General features: G+C 35.3%; 1 protein-coding gene across 5 annotated transcripts in view; it reads right to left on the minus strand.

Annotated features, from left to right (window-relative positions):
* The window catches only part of LOC121415060, a 164462-nt gene that overhangs the window by 50021 nt on the left and 90819 nt on the right, over positions 1-23622 (minus strand). For 4 of the 5 annotated variants that reach the window (XM_041608139.1, XM_041608138.1, XM_041608141.1 and 1 more), the window contains 5 exons: positions 21466-21539; positions 20487-20590; positions 6457-6471; positions 4336-4484; positions 1525-1648 (listed from right to left, as the gene is read on the minus strand). In XM_041608139.1, the coding sequence (XP_041464073.1) occupies positions 1525-1648; positions 4336-4484; positions 6457-6471; positions 20487-20590; positions 21466-21539 (466 nt within the window). The remainder of the gene's footprint in view (positions 1-1524; positions 1649-4335; positions 4485-6456; positions 6472-20486; positions 20591-21465; positions 21540-23622) is intronic. The other variant, XM_041608140.1, reaches the window with a different exon arrangement.

Here is a 23622-nt window from a genome sequence, read left to right on the forward strand (position 1 = left end):
CAGCACTAAGCCTGATTTAAAGTCGTACTTAACACTTTGTGAAACAGCCCCCAGGTCTCCCAGGTTTGGCTCATGTACGAGAAGGAAATACATTTCAGTGAAAGTAAATTTGATACATTCAAGAATAAGGTCACGAGACCTGGAGAAAAAAGGGCAAGGGAAATGGATACAGATATATCTTGTCAAAAAGACAAAGTGAAAGAGAGACAAAATAAAAGTAAGCTGGAGGAGTGCAAAGCGAATTAAATCCCGAGGCCGAGGAAATACATACTTCATTGACAATTTTTTTAAAAACAGTGAATTTTAAGAAAATGGTTATCAATAGTTCTTTGGCAGCAAATGTTTCTGTCCAATGAAATCGAAATTAGATTCAAATTCAAAAGCAAATTCAAAAGAAAATATTTTTTTATTCAAATTCAATCCAAATTTATTATTTCTTTGACTCAATACAGCAGTATGAACATATATATATATATATATAAAATATAAGAAGAGGAATTGAACTTATTTTCATACCCCCCCTCAAAAAAATTAAAGTTTCATTTGTAATTGGCATTATTAGCATTCTAATCAATACTTCAGGAGGGAGTTTAATTACAATTTTTCAGAAATTTCCTTTAATGTCTAATGATCATCTTTTTAAAAAGAAAAAATTCAGTGCAATGGGATTTACATGTTAGTGGTTGTTGCAAGAAATCTGTTGTAATTTACAATTGATGGATCAATTTCATATGTAGCTAATCAGATTACACTGATACCCTTTTCATAAACCTATCCTCCAATTAGCCGCCTAAGAGTAATGCGGATAATTCAATAAAATTGCGTTCATAAACTCCGAAAATAAGCCGCATTATTTTTACAAGCGCCCGTCCTGAAAAAGGGGGATAATCGCCATGACAACTGGACACGCCCCCTCCGATGCGGTTGTGTTGGAAAAGGGTGACCTTGTGACCGCACCATGGCAATTATCCGCATAATTTGGAAATGCGTTCATAAACTCAAAATCTTGTCCCGATGCTGCTATTATGCGGATAATAGCAGCATCAGAGTAATGCGGATAACTCTTGTCCTCCTCCAATTTTACGACCAAATTATGCTGCTATTAGCCGCCTAATTCATTTTAATGGGGTTTATGAAAGGGGTATGATTGTTTCAAGGAGCAGATTAGCAATCAATCGCTAATTTGCAATTTATTGCAAGGCTTATTCTTGATTTAGGGACAGAAAATAGACTTGCAATCGATCACAAGTTTCTAGCATATGCCCCATTATAGTAATGTTAAGGCATGTTCACACTGCCCGAGCGTTGTTGGAGCAGTCGTGGATCAGAGAGAAAAAATCATCACTGCTCGCTATCGTTCACCATACTCGATTTCGATTGTTTTTTTTTTTTTTTTTTTTTTTCAATATTTTCCCACAATTTTGTGAGCGAAATTTGACCCTCTTTCCCTACCGCTCCACGACCGCTCCAACAATGCTCGGGCTGTGTGACCAGGCCTTTAAGAACCAAAACGCATTAACTCACCATAATCTGCCATTCATATCAGCAGGGGAGTTTGTGGCAAGATGCTGGATGTATATCCTCCTCTCATCGTGACAGTCAGGACTAGGTAGACTAACAACTCCAAGACCAAGGCTTATACCTGGAGCTATACCAATGAGATACAAAATGACATGATTTAGTTTAGACTGGATGGCTTGGATTAGGTACCACTCCAAGAACAAGGCTTATGCCTGGAGCTAGACTAATGAGAAACATCAAACTTGGCAAGATTAGACTGGACTAGACTGCCTGAACAAAGTATTACCCGGAGATATTATCTAGACCAATGAGAAATGTTACTAAACTATTGTCTTCAATGATAAAACTTTCAATGACAAATGATGACAAATGATAATTGAGGTGAAATAAATGAAGGTTACATACTCTTGAAAACTTTTAATCTGGCATACAGCCTTGGACAAGGCATGTTACTAACAGTGACATACAAAGTTCTACAAAAAAGTTTCAAAACTCCAGAACGAAATTACTCCTTTTTTATTCCAAAATGAGAGTGCAAATGACATGAACATCACTTGATGTCTATTTAATCCAAATATGCTTTTGAAGCCACATCCTTGCTTTCAGAAGGCCAATGCAGAAATGAGGACATGTAAATGTACCATGCTAACCCCCCCCCCCCAAGAGAAAAAGGGGAGGTATTGCCAATTTTGTGCCATTAGAGAGACACATGTCTCATTATTGTTTGCTTATCATGAATAACTTGCTAAGTGGGTCGTTTCCTTGTGATATTCAAGTCTTCGTTAACGCTTCCAAAAGAATGCCAAAGATTGGTCTCATGAGAGCTCAGAGTACCAACCTCATAGTGACACAATCAGAATCCTGATACAAAGATGGATCAGACACTTTAAACCTTGTTTCATGGAATAAAGTTCAAAAGAATTATAAACTTTCCAAATTGTAACTTTATGACATCCTGGCCCGAATTCTGAAGTCAGGTTTAATTTAAACTCTGGTTTAAAGTTGTGGTCTAACTATGAATAGCCAAGAGTGCGATAAATCTCTAACAGTATGATTTCAATGAATCAGTTCATTTTTCTCTCAAATCATTCTGAACGGTTTGGAAGGATAACTAAGATAGCTTTCTTCACCCTTCACGAGTTAGGGAAGACGAAGAGCTCAGTAAACATATAAGAAACATATAACAATGTAAGGAAAATGTTGACATATTTGGCTTTCCATGATATTAGCACGGAGTAAGACCATGGTCTATAAAGTTGAACCTGACTTCAGAATACGGGCCCCTGTGTTTCTGAATCTCTGATCCATTGCTTGCATGGTATACAGTCATTCCAAGGAGCCAGATATAAACATCATATGTGACTACAATTCCTCTAGCAACAGGTAGGGTAAACAGAAAATATCCCAAATCAAGAAAAAAAGTAAATTTTGCATAACAATTAGAGTTGCTTCCTTTTATTTGTCAGAAGATGGCAGTACTGTATATAGGCTTGTTTTCTTCAAAGTAAGAATGCACTTATATTTCTATCAAATTGTTCTATTTTATACCTGTATTCAAAGTGAAGAGTGATACAGATTGGTGATTCCTCCATACCGACCACAGGTAAGAAGTAGTACTTAAATGAAATCCAGCAAAATGCATCTTTACGGCTATATTTTTGCTCACAAACTCAGAATTTCTTGCACATCTATCCTCCAAAATACACGTCTAAGGCTCCATATCTGTTCACAAACTCAGAATGTCTTGCATATCCTTCACAATGTATGTTTCCATCTATATTTCAGCTCACAAATTTTAATAAACTTTCCTGCATTTTCATTTTCCTCGAAAATGCATGTTTACTGCTATATTTCGGCTCACAAACTCGAACTTTCAAGCAAAAATGTGTGTATTAACTATAACACATGGTGTTACGCTTCAGCAAAGCAATGAATGAGTTTTCCATCTATTGAGTAATCATTCATGCCAAATCCTGATACATTATCTCCTTAATATCTAATGGTTTAAGGACAATCAGTGACCTTACACAATAATGACCTGTCAATATGAATAAGATTCACACATGTTCGGATCATTCAAGGTCTAGCATTACAGAATTATTAAATCGATTAAGTCAGGATAGATTATGATCTAACCACAGACTTTCCATTCATTTACACGATGATCAAATCTTAATGCGAAGACAATGTATGACAAACTGCCTTATTTGAATCAAAGCCCTTCTCAAATAGGAATTGTCTAAAGGGATGTTACATACTGTTTTTATACTAAAAAAATATGTGTTTAAAAAAAAGACATTGTCAAGGTGCTGTGTATCGGTGAATAAGTCTACAAACTTTGATTCACAAGGACTGGGATTCACTCTAAATTTCAAGGATTTAAAATAATTCCTGATCGGCTGTTATACGTGACCAGCTGAATATTGGATTAATTTTTAATCTTAAGGATTAACTTTTCAATCTCAAAAGATTAAAATTCAATCTTTTAGCCTTATGCATAAATCCACAAGATTTAAATCCAACTATTATATTCGGCTCACAGCTAATCAGGGTCCCGTTTCATACAGACTTGTTATAATAACAAATGCACAATTTCTATAACAAATTTACTTCGAGCCAATCAGGTTGGCAGATTTCAGAAGCTTTGAACTGTTATTGCAAATATGTTGTACAAGTTTTGTGAAATCGGTTCCTGGAGTTACTTTGGAATTATGAGAATTTAGAGTGGTTCAAATCCCATCATAGCACTAATGTCTATGAACGGGCGAATCCCCCTTAGCCCCATGTATTTTTCACTGTGTAGGCCTATGTTACCTTTATTAAGAACGACTGTGACGTTGAGTCTGCCCCTATCCCCGCCCCTCCTAGGCGTTGAACCCTCTCCATCCCTGTCAGGATCTCTCTGATGGCTCACAGCGCCCTCTTCAGCTACCGTCTCGTAAGCACGCTCCCTGGACTTTTTCCTGTATACAGAGGGATTGTGTATAAAAAAAGATTGATAAATATTTGCATTACAAGACAATAATGGTTTCATTGTAAATCGAGTGAATCTCTTGTTTCATTCATATTATCCTTAAAAGTCACGTCCACCTCAGAAAAATGTTGATTTGAATCAATAGAGAAAAATCAGACAAGCACAATGCTGAAAATTTCATCAAAATCGGATGTAAAATAAGAAAGTTATGACATTTCAAAGTTTCGCTTACTTTCAACAAAATAGTTATATGAACGAGCCAGTTACATCCAAATGAGAGAGTCGATGATGTCACTCACTCACTATTTCTTTTGTTTTTTATTGTTTGAATTATACAATATTTCAATTTTTACGAATTTGACGATTAGGACCTCCTTGCCTGAAGCACAAAATGTTAAAATAATGGAATTACATGTGTTCAGTGAGGAATGAAACTTCATTTCACATGACAATGACGAGAAAATAAAAATAATTCATATTTCATATAATAAATTACAAAAGAAATAGTGAGTGAGTGATGTCATCAACTCTCTCATTTGGATGTAACTGGCTCGTTCATATAACTATTTTGTTGAAAATAAGCGAAACTTTAAAATGCCATAACTTTCTTATTTTACATCCGATTTTGATGAGATTTTCAGTGTTATTCTTGTTGATTTTTTCTCTTTTTATTCAAATCAAGTTTTTGTTGGGGTGGACTTGTCCTTTAGATTTGTAGGAAAAATTACAAATCACTATGAGCTACTGGTAATTAATTTCATCAACCATTAAAATCTAAATATTGTACAAAAAATGAAATGCTTGTATTATACTGTAATAAATTGAAAGCTATTATTATGAGAATGGCTTCTTATCTTGCAAGTTGAGTAAATCTGTTTCTAACCTACTATCATTTGTCTAAAAAAACATTAAAAAAAAACATAAAACCATTTATGAGCAAATAAATTTTATGTACAAATAAAATACAAATATGTACAAAAAGATGGAATACATTAATTTTATTCACAAATGAAATCAAAATTATAATCCACTCTTTATGGATTACTTGACACTAAACATGGCAAACCTAAGACAAGATCACTATCATTTAAATGCAAGATAACCAAACATTTGTTGCAAATGATTTAAAATCCAATGTACATGTATAATTTGATGCAATGTTGGACAACCCTTGGACAAACTTACGTTTCAAAGAACCCCATTCCCAAATTCAGATTCAATGTTTCAGTATATACATTAACACAGTAACACGAACAGTTCATAAAAATTTGACTGATTTAAAATCAAACTCCTAACATGCCTATTTTGCCATTAATTGATGGACATCGTATAAAATACATAAATTTCAGAGAGCTACAATTCTCTTGTGTTGAAAAAGAGCTAAATATACATTGTACTAAAATAACAAAGATGAATGAAATGAGAAGATATACACAGTGTGCATTATAAAAACTGAAGACTGAAATCATTGTACTAAAAACAAAATTAATGTGATAACTGCAGAAACATGAATATTCTTGGACATTAGCATGGAATTTGAAAATGCAAGATATCATATAAATTTGCTCATTAAAATTGAATCAAATCAAATGAAGATTAATAAACAAACAAAAGGACTGTGATGATTTCAATTGTGATTGTGAAATTAATATTCAAAGATGTTATAACAAAAAAGAAAAAGTCATGAACACAACATCCTTATCAATAATAGGCTTCTGGAGTTACATGGAGTTGATATGAATGAATTTGTTCCCATAAAGTGATGATTTTGATTTTTATCATCTGAATGATGTGAATATATCTATTATATCATTGTGAAAAATATGATTTAAAAAATATCATGAAAACAGGTGTACTGTGAATGGTTAAAATACTATTAAGTGCTATTAAATGTTATGGTGTGGAAAATAATAGTCAATTGATGAGAAATTGTGTGAAGTGAATATTCTAAAGAAACTTACAATTCCAGCAGTAGACTATATGGTAGAAGACAACAAAAACAACAAAGCAAAGATGAAACATATAAACCTCAATATCAACATTACTCATAATTTCAACTTTAAATATGTTATATATATGATATTGTTGCTTCATATGAATCCATATGATACAAATGCTGTCTACCAAATTCATATGTCTTTTATCATAAAAAGTAAAGGATATGACAAACATATACCCCTATACTCTCTTTTCCTTATTAAATCACACAAAGCAGTGAATAATAGCTTATTCAACCCTTATATTTGGTAGGAATTCCTAAAATATGACAAGCGTATTCACTGCATGATAAACTCTCACATCTTTTCCTGCACAACTTCTCCTGGTTTCACTTTAATCTAAGAACTTTGTGAATAAAGTTTAATATCAAGGAAGCTGTGTAAAAATGATTCATGAATACGGTGATAACTCATCTCCTGATACTGATCTCCCATGATGTTGTCCATATTTGACCATGAAAGAAAAGAATCTATTCATGATTGTCTTCATGCGCACAATGGTTGATAGGCTGGTGTTTCATAACAAAGTTATGCACAAATTTACACGATTGGAATATGAAGTGCCAATGTGGGAGCTCAACATATTTTCACGAAATGTTACTGAGCACTGCTGATAAAGTGACAGCTCTAGCTCCAGCTAAAGCTGGGGAAATAATAGTTGCATTCTGTACTTTTCTGCAAAAGAAAAACACTATATATTAATCCTGTGATAATAAAATTCATTTCAATTATTATCATGAAATCATCATGACTGCATGTCAATTAGTTTTATTCTTATTATGAGGCCTTTTGAGGCAAATATGCTCTTGGCTCTGAAAGTTTGTTTAAAGATGCTAAGGAATAATCAGCATATTTCGACAAGCTAGTGCGGAAGAGACACACATCTGACATATAGGCCTATTCAAATCGTTCACAAAGGTTAATTGTAGCTTTATGTAAACTTTGAGAAAAGACCTACATGTATTACTATATAGCATCAATGTCATTTCAAGTGATTAACACTTTCAGTGACTACTCTGTTCATTTATGAGATTTTTTATTTTGACGACAGTGATTCAATATATATTGAGTAGCAAACGAATAGATAGATACATTTAATTTTTTTGTGTAAATAATAATAATGATTATGATAATATACATAACAATAACAATAATAATCATACCAGATGAGCATTATTGCAGCTGAATGATGTTTCATTGAGAACCAGAAGGGCATTACTACTGTTGTACAAAGTCATTGGTATTAGTAGTGCACCTCTGGTTCTCATTGGAATACAGCTTTGATCTGCAATAGCACTCTTCTGGTTCTCAGCAGACGACAAGATCAAATATTCAAAACATACACTACATTACACTACGAATCAGACATATCCGAGAATGAATCAACAATGGTACCCCTGGCATCGCGATCTGACATGAGAGTTGGTTAATCATGTAACAAATTTTTATCCCTACATTTGTAATCAACAAAATTTAAAGGACTCCGTCCTCTTGTTTTATGAGGGAGGCGCAACAAAAGTATATCAGAAATAACTTCCTTTTCACTACGAAGTGTCCAGTGACCAGCAAATCTCATACTATGTTTAATTACCGTGGTGGAGATAGGTGGAAGATCTCCATAAAATTCATCTTTTGTTTTGTGATCTCTCCCGACTAACATTTTGTACAACATAGAGCAAAACTCAAAAGGCATGGTGATACCAATGTGACTTGGTATGAGCCACAATTACTTTTCTATAATTAGACTAACCACATCCATTGACTTGTAAGGACATTAAACTATGTTCCTAATATAAAGTAAAGGAAATGATCCCTACGTGATATTCCAAAGTGTGAAAGGTAGTGTAGTAGGTTTCACGGTACACCATGTATCTTTCTCGGGCAAGTGTTGGTCCTAAAAACGACCACCCAATCTTGACGTTTCGACAAGTGTGTTCGAGTCGTCTTCAGGAGAATGAGTGAAGTATGAAAGGCTTAATCTAAGATCACAATACTAATCACTGCAAGAGGGAACTAAACTCATTAATTGTCAAAGCATTTACAAGATAACTGGATGTATACTTACAGTTTTGCTGTATTTTGTTCCCGAAAATCACAATTTTCATTCAAGAATGATACCAGGGTCATTAAACTTTTCAGGACCATGGGGGGGGACTGAACATGCATAAATTAGATGGTCATTCTCAAATGTTTATGACATGGTTACAGACATGAATGTTGGATAATAGTGAAATATTATTTGTTGAATCTTCTTTCATACTTTAGACAGAATCCATGGAAAACAAATACAATCTGAAGGTTGTCATACTAGAGAAAAAAACTTTAATGCTAATTTTTACCCATGTGTGACAGCATTTAGAATGATTTTATCATTTACAAGATAATTGATATTTCTCTACCTGTAGGCCTACGCTTTATTTCTTTTCCTAAATAGAAATTTACAGACAGATCGATAAAATGGTTGCTACACTACTGTAAAAAATGTGCAAGACAATAGTTAATTATCATTCCAAATGTCAAATCTTAATACTTAAGAAAAAAAACATAATGTAGACAAATACAATCTAATGATTATCAAAATGGGGTAGAAAAACTTACAGCTGCTTTTTACTTGTGATAGAATTAAGGATGAATTTTCTCGTGGGAGATAAAAACAGGAAGTTTTGAGGCATCTGAAAAGACAGTCCATATTCCTTGACCCACATCAGACTGAGACCTGTCAAGTTTACTAGGGCGGATTATTCTTTTGATGACCTTTTTCTAATTTACCCCTCCCATTCTAAACACACACACTCCTCCCTCTCTCTCTCTTTCTCTCTCAACCTTTCTCACTCACCCCCATTGCACTTTTTATCAATGCTATTGATCTCTCCTTCGACAGCCTTTTATTAATTTTTCTGTCTGTATCTTTTATAAAAAAAATTATTTCAAACAACTATATCCAAGAAGTAAAGTAAAGAATATGATTATGAATATTATACAATTATTTTCATTATTATTGTTGCTGTTGTCATCGTTGTTGTTGCTGTTATCATTATTATTACTATTGTTATTATTAATAAAGATATCATCATCATCATAATCAATATTTTCAAAGAAAACATAACATAAAGAAACAGCTGGATAGGATAGGATAAGATAAAATAGAATAAAATTAGAAAAGAATTAGATAAATAAAATAAAATAAAATAGAATGAAAAGCAAAATGACTATGTAAATAAATTATTGTAATTAACTGTTTAGTGCAAACAATTTGAAGGCCCTTTTTTTTCTTTAGAACAATTTCACATTTCACTGTGTTTATTTATTCCATAATTATATCAATACTGAAAGTGTAAATATCAAACCCGAGGGAAAATTATAGGACACAAAGTGCATGAGAATGATTAAGAAATGTAAGAAATGGCATTTCTTTTGTATGTACACAGTTTCTATTAACATCCTAGGCAAGTATGATAATCACACTCGCACTGTATCTTGCTTGCAGGAAATTTGAAGTTAAAGACCGGGATTGGAGGAAACTGTCATCATGTTTCATTTCTTGTCCATTTTGACAAGATGCATTGCTGGACAAATAAAAGATAAAAACTCCTATACTCTACCCCATCTAAGCCCCATCCTCTTCTAATACATCCCACTTTCCAACCAAGATTTGAACTCTCACTTTTTCCATTTTCATGTCTGTTTTTTTATATAATCTTTCGAAGAATCATGAAAATAGGTTTTCCAGAGCCCACATTTTGCGGTAAACCACACAAACCAATTTGTCAGGTTATCTTTGGTTGATGACAAACGTATCCACAATTCTAAATGACTTTCAATATCCATTTTTTTCACTGAAAGGAATAAGTCATTAATAACACAAGGTGATGATATTATCATACAGACATATTAAATATTGATTTCCTGCTTTATTTATATATCCAGTTGTTTATTGCATGTGTCTAATACAGAACTAATTTTAATCCTTTTCTTTTATAAACCTGCATTTAAATTTCTTTTTAATGCTTTCTCCTGTATCTTTTAAAAGAGCTTCAGACATATTTGTGTGAATCAAACTTATTTAAAATCACAAATTTCTAGTTACTAGTTACTAACCCAAGAAATGCAAGGCAAGCACTGAAATGCATTCAATTGATGATACCTCATTTCAATACTGTAGAAGGTTATATTTTTCATCTAGAGTGTATAAAAAATAACAATCAAAATTTTGGCATAAAACAAAGTGGTAGCACAATCATCTAAATCTCGTTTTTTGCTGATATCTTTTGTTGTCAACAAAAATAATCAATTAAGTTGATTCTATGGATAAAGCTCTGTCTATTTGATAGACTGTTGATAAAATAGTATTAACACAGAGGTAATGGAACAGGAGAAGGAAGATGATGATGATGATGATGATGATGATGATGAGCAAGGGGGAGAGGTAGAAGTAAGAAGTATCAGCATTGATGATAATGAATTTGTTTGTCACAATCATCAAACAGCTTTTGTTATCAATGTGAAATACATTAATATACCAGTCAAAATTAAGCACCTTAATTCTGTCTGCAAGTAATGAAGGGCAAAGACCCGTCTGCGCTTCCATTCCGATTCCTTGTGGGCACGTCCATTCCACCTCAATCTCTTCATCAACTTATCCATCTCAACATCAATGGCCTCCAGCTTTGAAAGGTATCCTCTCCTAGACCATTCAAACAGAACCACTTCAACATTCAGACTTCTTGCAATCAAAATTGCAATCAGAAGCACATTTCTCACTCCAAAGTGATTTCAATTGAGATAAATGTTGACATCATCATATCAGAATCACTCGGGAAATTTAATCCTCTTTTGAATTCAAAAGCTAGTCTCCAGAACCAGGTGTCCACTTCTGTGCAATTGCAAGAGAACCAATTCACCATCCAGTCTTTTTGCGATCAAAAGCAAGTATTTTACTCCAAATGATTTCAAATTTAGATAAATGTTGACATCATCTGATCGCAATCACTTGGGGGATTTAATCCTGTTGCAATCAAAAGCAAGTCTCTAGAACCAGGTGTCCACTTCGGTGCAATTGCAACAGAACCAATTCAATAAATAAATCCTCTTGCGATCAAAAGCAAGTTCCTCACTCCAAATGCTTTCAAATTTAGATAAAAGATGACAACATCTGATCAGAATTACTCGGGTATTTCATCCTCTTCTAATCCAAAGCCAGTCTCAAGAATCTAACTTCAAATTTAGATCAATGTTGACATTATTGGAACCATTCAGACATCAAACTGTCTTGCCATTCAAAAGACTTGATAGGAGTTTGAATGTAGTGTAATGTAGTGAACAAAACCACTTAATTATTTAATCATCTTGCACTCAAAAGCACATCCACAGAATCCATTTCCAAATGACATGGAATTTTGATTCATGTTATTATTACCAGATTAGAATCACTCCTGTATCAAATCCTCAAAATCAAGTCTAGAGAATCCAAAATAATTGTGAGTGATGTTGATATTAGCAGATCAGAACCACACCTGTATTTAATCCTCTCACAATCAAAAGTCAATACACAATCCGATTCCAAATGAAAAGAATTTTTGATTATCAATATTATTAGCGGATCAAAATCAATCCTGTATTTAATCCTCTTGCAATTGAAATCAAGTCCACAGACTCTAACTCCAAATGATATAGGATTGATTAGAGTAGATCTGAACAACACATTCAATCATTATGCTTTCAAAAGCAAGTCCACAGAATCCAACTCGAAACTGAAATCATCTTATCCAAGCCAATTGGATTTCCCGCTTGCTTTCAAAAGTTGGTCAACAGAATACATCTAAAAATGAATTCAGATCACAATCAATTCATCATTTATTGGTATCCATTGTGACATCACATTTGAAGCAGTTTCGTAGTCAATCCTCCTTCCTCAAAAGCAAGTTCACAGAAATCAACTCTGAACAATTCAGAATCGAGATCACCAAAAATACAATCAAAATGACCACATAGGCATAATCAAATTTAAATGATTCTAGAATCCAAATGATGATAGTTCACAATGGATATATTAAAGTGATTGAGTTGGCACGATCTGATTTGAATCACTCCTGCATTCACTCCTGGCTGTCAGAGAAGCAGTCCTCCAAAATCCAATCAAAAATGATTACCATGGAAACAAACCACATGGACATAATCTGACACAAAATGAAGAGGTCAGCATGAATTCTCAATTATTGAACATACACATTTTCTGTCATTTCATGTTGATGGTCTTTTTCTCCTACAACAAATTTTCAAATTATCCCGAGTGAAAGTGCTGAGATAACCGTGGCATTGCGACTAATACGACGACGTCGAGTTTCATCATAGGTGACGCTGATAATCAAACTTCTAATATCTAGTCTCGATTTGATGCCAAACTGCTCTTCCTGCAAAGCTCATTTTGAGAGTCAAGTTCATCACTTCATCTCAATCAAGCATAGGCCTTGATTAGCACTGCTCTCAACAACTAAACAATATCACCAAAAGAACAGATTAACGAAGCTCTAACGATTAGCTTATTATGTAACCATTGGTGAGGTCTGGATTACTCATCCATGCTCAATTAAGTCTTAAATGGGGACCTTGCACCTTCCTGTAGAACTGATATTTGATAATACCTCTAGGTTCTCATTAACAAAGGGGAAGTGTTACCCCCACAACTCGACCTGGGTATGTCAGAGAGCACCCCAACGACAACACAACGTGACTTTAAACAGATCCCGGGGATCACTCTCTGTGGCTGGTGGCGAAACAGTCAACTCAGGCAGAAAATCGAGTTCTTCCCGAATTCCATCTCCTCACCTGCTCCAGCGAATTCAACCACTTTGCAGATAGATCTAGTTGTCATTTGTCAGATACTTGAATTAAGTCGCCCACTCGTTGAGGAAGCCGTCCCACTGTTTGATATACATCAATCCGGTTTAGCATTGGTCTGATAACTGAGTTAATTCAATTGAAGTCCTTCTATTTGTATGACAATTCCATCCGAAATAAAACTGAAGGCGGAGACCTTCATTTGGACTGGATAAATGAACCATCCAGGGATGCTGATCAAGTTTTGATCCCACTGCATTAAAATGCTTTCATTCACAGGAGTTTATCAAAGGAGAATTAATTCATTATCAAAGCTACAGAAGTATACATTTAGGTAACAAAGTGTTTCTTTGAAAAATGACTTTTATCTTGTTCTTGTTTGGTCCAATTACAAATCTTTTAAATTGATAACTTCAGCTCATCCTTCCTTTTTCCAGACACTTCAAACTTGTGTCCAAAGTCTTCAAAGATTAAAGTCCAGTGATCCTAAACTATTCTAGCCATCCACCTCTCCAATATTCTAGTCTGTTTTCAGAACAGTACAGATCCAGCTTTCCAAACTCTAAAGACCTGCTCACTCTGAAATGTATTCATTCCATCCACGTTGAACAGAGAGAGGGTTAGATGTAAGAGACTCTTCTCTGAATGATTGGATGCTAACATTCGAATGTCAAGGGTAGTCCTCTCACTTCCTCAATCCTCAAGAGGAGGAAGACGGAAGGAGAGATGGAGAAGAAGAAAACAGGTAACACTCGGTTATCGTCTCTTCCGATCTTATTTATGCTCTGTTATCACTCTCCTGCCTTCGAGTCCACCCAAATCAAAAACACTCTTTCCTCTCTCCCAAGCCCACGCATCCAGCCTTCTCCTCGATCTCTTTCATGTTCAAGTTTCAAATCCCAGCATAGCGGCAAGCTAGGTCTCCTATTTGCACAAGCTCTGTCGTCTTGGCACACTGTCAATGCTAAGTGTGCCACTCAACACTTCTAGCGAATCCAAACTGAAACAAAATATGACCGAAACCCACCCAATTCGAGTTACAGAGCTCAACTCTGAAGCTCCCCTGCCAAATATAAAAGTAACATGGAAGAAAGGAACAAATACCTTCTCACTCTCTATGAAATAATATGAATGAGCCTTGAATTTACAAATTTATATTTTTCCTATGACTAAGGCTTATCAAGGACCATACTGTTATGCATTTATTTTTTTCTCAGTTACTCACTCGTTTGAGTGATATTTATGTCGAGATGATTCTGATGTGTTTAATTTATTTTGCATGTCTCATTTCTGAAAACTTTCACTCCAAACTTCCTGGCCTCCTAGGTTGAACCCAGCGGGCGTATCTGGGAAAAACATTGCTCAGGGCAAGTGCTGGATTTGAGGCCTGTTCCAACTTCTGAAGCCAATGACTTTTAATGTTGTTCATCAGATTAAACCTCCAAGGCATTTTTTTTTCGAATGTTGCCTCTAGATCTACTGAAAGTGGCATCCATGCCATGTGCCCCATTCATCTGGTCTACACAGTCAGTCTTTTTCTCAGATAGTCTATTACCAATTGGTCTAAACTCATTCGGGCTACTATTTGGTCTAATTGCCATTAAGTCTACACTACCCTTGGTCTAATACTATAGTTCTCATTTAGTCTGATTCCCAGTTGGTCTACTTCCCCCTTCCCTTTGTCTACTTATTTCAAACTCACCGAATAAAAATTTGGTTTATAAACTTCTAGACTTAGCGGTGATATACCAAGAGAATATTTAGAAAAAATGGGTATAGCCTTACAGAAAATAAAAGGAAGCAGTATAAGGGATATATGGCCATTAGACCAAATGATAAGTAGACAAACTGGTTGCAGATGAACTAATTATTAGACCATGTTGGATGAGAATGCAGATAGAGTGGGTGTAGACCAAGTGGCAATTAATCTTCCAGGGGCATGTGGAAAGGGGGTGTCCAAAATAAAGTGTTGGCCCTAACTGACCCATGTGCATGAATTGCACCTAGTGAATGCATAAGCCTGAAGTGCCCCTCTGATTAGGGTCCAGGACTGGCCTCCCTTTCCATACATGCCCAAGCCCCTCCCCTGCCCCCGATACATCACTGGGTAACCCTATAAGGATTCTTCACCTATCGCTTCAGGTTATTGATTCCTAAGGAAGTGCATTGGCAGATCCTCTTCATGGTTGCTATCTGGGGGCCATGTTCATAAACTCCCCAAGGAGTAATTCAATATCAATGTTTGAGGCAAGGGAAAGGTGGATGCTCACTTCATCAATGATCAAAAATCTTCAAGATATTAATGACTTTTCTGAATCTTGATACATAATTCTGTAATAACCCTCATTCAAAATACTTTCCTAATGGTGTTAATTAATTATTAATTAAGTATTGAGTCCAGAATTCTTGAATTTATCATGGATCCAGATCAGCCATTCTGTGAATGACCAGCCAAATCCTGGATTTAGAATTAAACCTTAAAGATTTCCTTTTACATAATTTTGATTAAAATCAAATCCCGAGTTTGAATGGTCATGAACCACAGTCAATATGGAGTTATTTTAAATCCCCCCAATTTTGAGTGTTGGTTTTAAGATGGATTAACATATGATATTAAATAGGAGCACTTTTCAGTGGAGCAAATGTCATAAAAAATTCTATTTGCTTGAGAAACAGACACCATTGTACAAACACACAACCCAGGAAAGCATGGTTAAATTGCTGAAAGCTTTCCTAAAGTGGTAAATGTCAGCCTTATATTTCAAGCATCGGATTTCAATACTACCCATATTTCCTTGCAACTTTTCCTACATGAATACGAGGGTGTTCTTTTACAGCGCGGTACCCCCCGGGTGAGTCTGGGCTGCCTCCGAGAGTCAAACACCGTCATTCCGCACCTCAAGTAATAAAGATATATCACATAGATAGCTGGTGCTGCCGAGTTGGAGGCTTCCTCTCGCATTGACGTCACCTAACTTCCCCAGAAAAACTTTTTCCAGTAATGAACTTGAATGATAGGAGAGCACGGGGCCACTGAAACATAGAGCAACGCTCGACACAGCCAATTCTAGGGTCAAACTTATTAACAATATTGAATGAATAATCCCACGACTGGGTTTTGGAGGACCAAAATACACCGTTCTATTTAGATTTTTCCAACGTGTCGCAGTATGAAATGTTAAGGTTGTTGGGAGAGTTGATTGGGTGGAACTTTATAGTCATGTGATTTTTTTTCACAAAGACAAGGTGAATTAATGGGAGGGGCATTGGAAAATGGCTACTGTAACACCAAACTAGGTTTCCACTTAAGCAATGCATAGTAAATTGCAAATTGAATTATCAGCTCAACTTAATTAATGAATAGGAACTGGGCATTCTCTTGTGCATCTTGTTACAAATATAGTTTGAAAATGAAACTAAAAGCAGCAGTTCAAGATCGAAACTAAATTTATTCTTAATCTAATGTGAGCAATGTTGGCTCCACAGAAAAATTCTAATCTTGCTATTGGGACAAACAACCTACTACCGTACTTTCATAACCAATTCATATCATCTAGGAGCTTGGTTACATAACTTCCCTGTATAGTAATTTGATTTATACACAAGTAAGCTATTGATCCATAAAGGAATTATCAATGTATTACATATTGTTCAATATCACTTTAAATATTAATCAACTATTTTTAGCATTAAGTCATTTTGGGGGGAGGGGGGTTCAAATTGACATGTTATGTTGTTTTGTTTTCAAATTATAAATGATGAAATTTTTCAACAAAAATTGTCTAAATAATTAAATGATAATATGCCTAAAAGTGCTTTAATAATAACTAACAGTTAGATAACATTGGACCCCCGAGCTGAGGAGCTCTTTAATTTGAGCGGTCTTTGCTATGTCATCTTCAAGGGTGATTTTTAATCTACTCTTGCCTCTGAAGGAGACCTGACGAAAGAAAATATCACCACATTTGCCTAACTGGATTTATTTCAAACCCTGAATTACGGAATTCAACCCCCCTCATCTATGCCGTCAAAGTTGATCATGTTGCAAGTTTCCCCTTCACCTTTTGAGAAATGTTTCTGCGTCTTCAAATTTTATGTATTCACACTTTCATTTTCATCATGGGTTCAATTTATTCAACAGGTGTACTGGTTCTAAGAAGTCACCTGTAGTAGTAGTAGGAGCAGCAGTAGTAGAAGTAGTAGTAGTAGTAGTAGTAGTAGTAGTAGTAGTAGTAGTAAGTAGTAGTAGTAGTAGAAGTAGTAGTAATGGTAGCAGAAGTAGTAGTATCTGTAGTAGTAGTAGTAGCAGCAGCAGCAGCAGCAGTAGTAGTAATAGTAGTAGTAGTAGTAGTAGTAGTAGTAGTAGTAGTAGTAGTAGTAGAAGTAGTAGTAGTAGAAGTAGTAGTAGTAGTAGTAGTAGTAGTAGTAGTAGTAGTAGTAGTAGTAGTAGTAGTAGTAGTAGTAGTAGTAGTAGTAGTAGTAGTAGTAGCACACAGCTAAAACTGTGGTGTTAAGCGGTGCACACAGAGGACCACACCAGTTATTTTACACCGGTGTTAAATTGGTGGAGTACACCTATAGGTGTTATTACAACACCTTTTGTTGTTACATTTACACTCTTTGGTGTTTTTTTTTTTAATCTCTAGGGTGTAATTTTAACACCTCAGGGTGTGGTCCTCTATCAACACCAATTGGTGTCAGTTTTAACACTGCAGTTTTTAAAGTGTATTAGTAGTATCTGTAGTAGTAGAAGTAGTAGAAGCAGCAGCAGAAGGAGTAGAATCAGCAGTAGTAGGCGTAGTACTTTATCTCTCTCAATATTCACCTTCTTTTCTCTCTATATATTTTATTTTTCTCCCATATATCATTCATTGTCTCTTACTTGCCAAACTTCATATATAAATAGCATCTCTTTTTATAAATCAGTTTTATTCAAATAATCAGAACGGGAAAATGTATGATTTATCAATTCATCATTTTTTTAGTGCTTATAACAGACCCTCCCCGTCACACCATGAAAGTAAACCATGATTCATATCCGTGATAGATATCTAAACACTTCTTTAGATCTAGACAAAGTAGATATCTCAAGTTGTGATCTCACATAGCAATCCTATGCATTTGATCCTGGGAGAAACATGTTTAAGACCCTGTTCACATTCCAGTAGATCGCTCTCATCGTTTCTATATCCCCCAAGTGCACTCCCATTACTCCTAAAAAAATTTGCATTCCTTATACTGGCTCCCTGTAAAACGAACGATTATTTCTAAGATTTTAGTGACCAGGATAAGCACAGATATCGGGCTTCTTCAAACATCTAACACCAGAGTAGGGGCTAAAATGCACACCCCTTTTAACTCCTGAAGCCCATTTCATAAAGTAATAAATAGGGTAACTATACTATTATTAAAACTATTATGGATACCTGGATTATGATTGGCTGCCGAGCCCTATTACCATGGTAGATGACTTAATGGCAGTTAGTTGGGACTCCTTTTTAAATGAGCCCCAGATGGTGGCCTCTTAAAAAAAAGGACCTCTTTTTTAAAAAAGACATTGCCTTTAGTTGCATCCACCCCCTAATAGAAGGACCCCTAGGCATGTGCTCCCCCCCTCCCTCTCGCCGATACGCCAGTCATGTAAACAATCGCAGTTCTCTTGATAGGGATCAACCTAGATCCCCTTCCTTAAGAGAGGTCATCTTCCATTTGGAATAAATGCTAGTTACGTTACCATACCATTATAAAGGAGGAATGGTGACACAACATTTGCTCCTGCAACAATTGTTCAGGTCTTAACAGGGCATATGGTTAGAGTTAGGATTGTAATAAAGTTTTTGGTTCAGAATAATACAAAGATATGGATTAGGGTTTATTTAGTTTGGAGGTTGGGTTTTACGTTTGGGTTAACATGCACATTTTCCATCAGAGTAATTTTCGCCAGAGCAAATTTCATGGAACTGCAGGAATTATATTTTGCTAGACTTTCCAATGTGAGAAGAGAAGTCTCCAGAGTTCGTATTATCTCAGGTAATGCGAATGGGGCCATAAAGTTCCTAAATTTGACACACATATGGGCCATGTTTTACAAAAGTTTATAATTATAACGCATGCCAGAATTGTATGATAAAATCTATTCCCGACTGTTCTGTTTGTCAAATGCTACCTTTCAAAGCACAATAAATCCCAAAATCAACATGGAAATCTTAATATCTTTTTTTATCATTTTAAAACTATTCAAAATGCTGTGGATGTATGTTTAGGAGGTGTTATTTGTTCTTTATATTTCAATACATTCTTGGTCAACAAGTTCAAAATGAGGAGCTCATCAGTGGCTGACTGGCATCTGCTTCATGATGCAACTGCAAGATACACTTTCCCACCCAAGTAGATATCACATGGCAATATTTGGACATGTGAGGGAGTTTGACTCAAAAGCACAGAAAATAAACATTGAGTTTTGAACCGATGAATACTTGGATCGTACTTCAACTTTAACAAAATTAATCCCTCAAGTACCGTAAGAAACTAAAAATAGAAAAGAGAACAATTTACCTTTCAATTTAATATTTTACACATAGCTGCTATTCTTCGATCTGTCTATCTCTCTCTCTCTCCCTCTGTTTCCTCCCCCCCCCTCTCTTTTCCAATCCTCTTCCTTCTTTTTTTCCTTCACATTCTCTCTCTCTTTCTCATTTTTTCCTCAAAGATATCATCCTTCTATTGATCTCAATTATATCTGTCTTTTTTAATGATATGAGCTGAACAAAAGAGACTCTTCTCTTATGATAATGAGCTGTATAAACATAAAGCCAACTAAGGCAATCCCATGGTCCTATCTTGAATAATGTGGCTGGGCTGATAAAACCTTGTATCTCAAAATTAAATATTTTGAGGGCAGCTTAGAAAAAGGGTGTATTTTTAAAACATAGCAATGGTGGCAGTCTCATATTGTCTGAAAACAGTCTCCTGAAACCTGTGAAGAACTCTTATGAGGAAAAAAGGTTGCTACCCATGTTATAACTCTAAGACTGGCTTATTCTGAGCTGTCATCAAATTGTTTAAATTTTGAGTTATGAGGTTTTATCAGCCCAGCAACAATAAGCTGGTTGTTTTACCATCACGATCATTATATATTTTTAGTACAATATGCCTACCTTCTTGGTGGTACGATAGGGCTTGTAATTGGGCTAATAGCAGGGGACGGTCTCGGAGAGAATCGACTCCTCACTGTCAGGGTGACCACGCCTTTCTTTACTTGCTGCAAGAAGAAAACACATCAGTCATTAAATAAAAAAGAAACTTGTGAATGTTTGATTGAAATTAAAATTCATATGAGTTTCATTGAAATACTCAAGTCTGAAGTGTAACTGCATGAGTTTATAACTACTTCAGGACCATGCTCAAAATTATAGTGCCATCATGCCTTTCATGGTTGCAATCAACCTTTCATATCCTTAACACAAGAGGGCACTCTTTACATAAGACTGCAGAGAAGGATGAAGTATTCAAGTGAGCCAGAGCTCAGTCTACTTGCTGAATGAGAAAGTTCTTGCAATTACCTTTCACGCTGCAAGAATACCAAAGAGCTCGGTAAAATGCCTGCAAAGAATCATATATTTCCTTTGGAAATATTACTAGCAAATTCTCTCCATACTGCAAAAAAAATACCTGCAGCCTGTTGCATAAAACTTTTTACCTGAGAAAACTCAGGTAAAAAGTGAAAACTAAGGTTAGTCTGACTTCTTCCATTGACTTTAACACAGGGCAAAAACTCAGGTACAAAATACCTGAGTTTTCTCAGGTAAAAAGTTTTATGCAACAGGCCCCTGGTGGGTGTTTCAAAAAGCTGTTCGTAAGTTAAGACCAACTGTAAGAAAGACTGGTGATCCTTTCTTATGTGCTGAATAATCACCAGTGAACATTTTGGTGTATACCATTTACCACAAGAAAAGATCACCAGTCGCTCTCAACTTTATGAACAGCTTTATAAAACACCCACCAGGTAGTTTCAGAGTACATGTTTTGGGGGTGATCTGGTTTGGTCCCATTGCCTTCTAAAACTTGGTCCTCCCTGTTCAAAGCCTTTAGGAGTTAAATTATTCACTAATCAACACAGTCATTTGATTAACTTACCTTGAATTTATTAATGGCTTGTTTATGCGTCATCCCATTCAAAGTTTCACCATTCACTGACATGATTTCATCTCCTATTGGGCATAATAAAATAAAATATTTAAAAAAGCATACACATGTGCACATTTAATCAGAACTCAATATTCACACAATATGATGATCCTAAATTGTTTATGAACCACAATTTGATTTTTAAAATATATGTACACTAAAAATGGTGAATCATTCTTTGGTTTATATGTGGTTACCATTTCACTCATGTAAAAATGCAATTCACTCTATTCAAAAACATGGTATCATAAGAATCTGGTAGGAATACATGTATGTTCCAGATGAATTATATTTTCTATAATATTACACAATGATTTTATCAGAGATTGATACTTGACTGAACTACCGCCCATTGAGAATGGGACCCATTTAGAATGATTGTTGGGGGAAGATGAAGCTTTTAAGAATTATGGGTAGGACACAGGGCATTGCATTTGGTAACCACCCTACCCCCCCCTCCCTCTTCGCCACCAATCCATTCCACCTGTGCAATAGTAAAAATTAACTAAAAATAACCGACAAATAATCGCGCTGAAAGCATCTGTCATGAATGATTTTCTGCAGAATAGATGAATAGAATGTAACAGCCAGCATCACAAATTTATCTCACACATAACTGAATTTAAACAAATCTGCAGTTTATCCAATGTCCGATGACCTCTAATTTCGCAGTGGAAATATTGCTTAGTCCCACCTGTTCATTATTGTTGGTGTTACACATCACTCAAGGGTATACCCGTACTATGCTGTGTCACTTCGGTCCCGCTAGTATCCCATATAACTTTCTTTTCTCTCTCTTATTGACTTGGTGTGGGAGCGGAAGGAAACCCCTTATTTTTGCACAACTCCGTTTTTCCTCTCTTTTGTCTATTTTTGTCTAATTTTTCCTGTGGTAACCACAGATTGTGCTACTCTTGAGATGTATCAAGAGGCAGAGTGATAATGTCATCTGTCATCACCTGACTTTTGGAGGGATAAGAAATATCAAGGTATAGCAGTGTGGTAACAGTATTAAACCAGTAGGTTTTATATTAACCTATCGCAAATATAACACATTTTTTTAAACACCAAAACCGTATAGAGATAATATATAACAGAGCTCTAAAACAATAAATACATTTCATGAGAAATAACAAAATGTATGTAATTATACTTATATCCAGATCCATCCAAGTTTATATGGCTTCAACCAAATTTATTTACCTGTTTCGTATCTTCCCTCCTCTTAACAATTTCGTGTATATATGATACAACAAAAATGAAACAGGAAAATAGCCCCAACATAGAAATACACTCTATTAAAATCTTTTAAAACAAAGAAAAAGCAATGAAAATTTCTGGAAGCATCATGCTGTAGCTGTCATGACTTTCGCCTTGCATCAGAGGGTCATGTGTTCAAATCTCAATCAAGGCCTATCGGTGTGGTGATAATCTTAACTTGCCAATGTCCATCCTGTTGTTAAATGGGTAGGGGAAGGCGGGGTAAGTTGTGACAGTTTTTGCTTTTTGCATGTTAGAATTGATATGATTAATAATCTTGTTGAAATAAGTACCTTGCCTTGAAATTTAATTCTTCTGAAATATTTTCCACCTATATATAACTTTCTATCCACACACTGAAAGTCATCGTGACCTTTGAAAAAAACGATGTCAAATGGCTCAACTTGCCCCATATATGGGGTAAGTTTGAGCCACCTTCTGGGGTAAGTTGAGCCACAAAAACTATGTACAAAATGTATGGGGAGAACCAGCATGTCAATTTTTTGTTTGAAGTCTTTTCACTTGCTAATTCTCTATAAATACTAACATCCTGTAAAAGGAAAAGAGCAGTCATGTAAATTTGCTCCTTTCAGCCTGCATTTCAATCGATTTTTATGGTTTGTTTTTTAAGATACATTACCATAGGAATTACCATGGCTCAACTTGCCCCATGCTGTTTGGCTCAACTTACCCCAGTCCGAACTTAGTGCGATAATTTTGTATCCACACATTTATTATGCATCCATCATATAAAAGACTATGACAAGAATGAAGATCCATACCTGGACTAATAATGTTGTTATCATGTCTTTATTATATTTAACTCTTTGCCCGCCACGGACGACT

The sequence above is a fragment of the Lytechinus variegatus genome, chromosome 5 (genome assembly GCF_018143015.1).
Source record: "Lytechinus variegatus isolate NC3 chromosome 5, Lvar_3.0, whole genome shotgun sequence".
In the NCBI taxonomy this organism is placed as follows: domain Eukaryota; kingdom Metazoa; phylum Echinodermata; class Echinoidea; order Temnopleuroida; family Toxopneustidae; genus Lytechinus; species Lytechinus variegatus.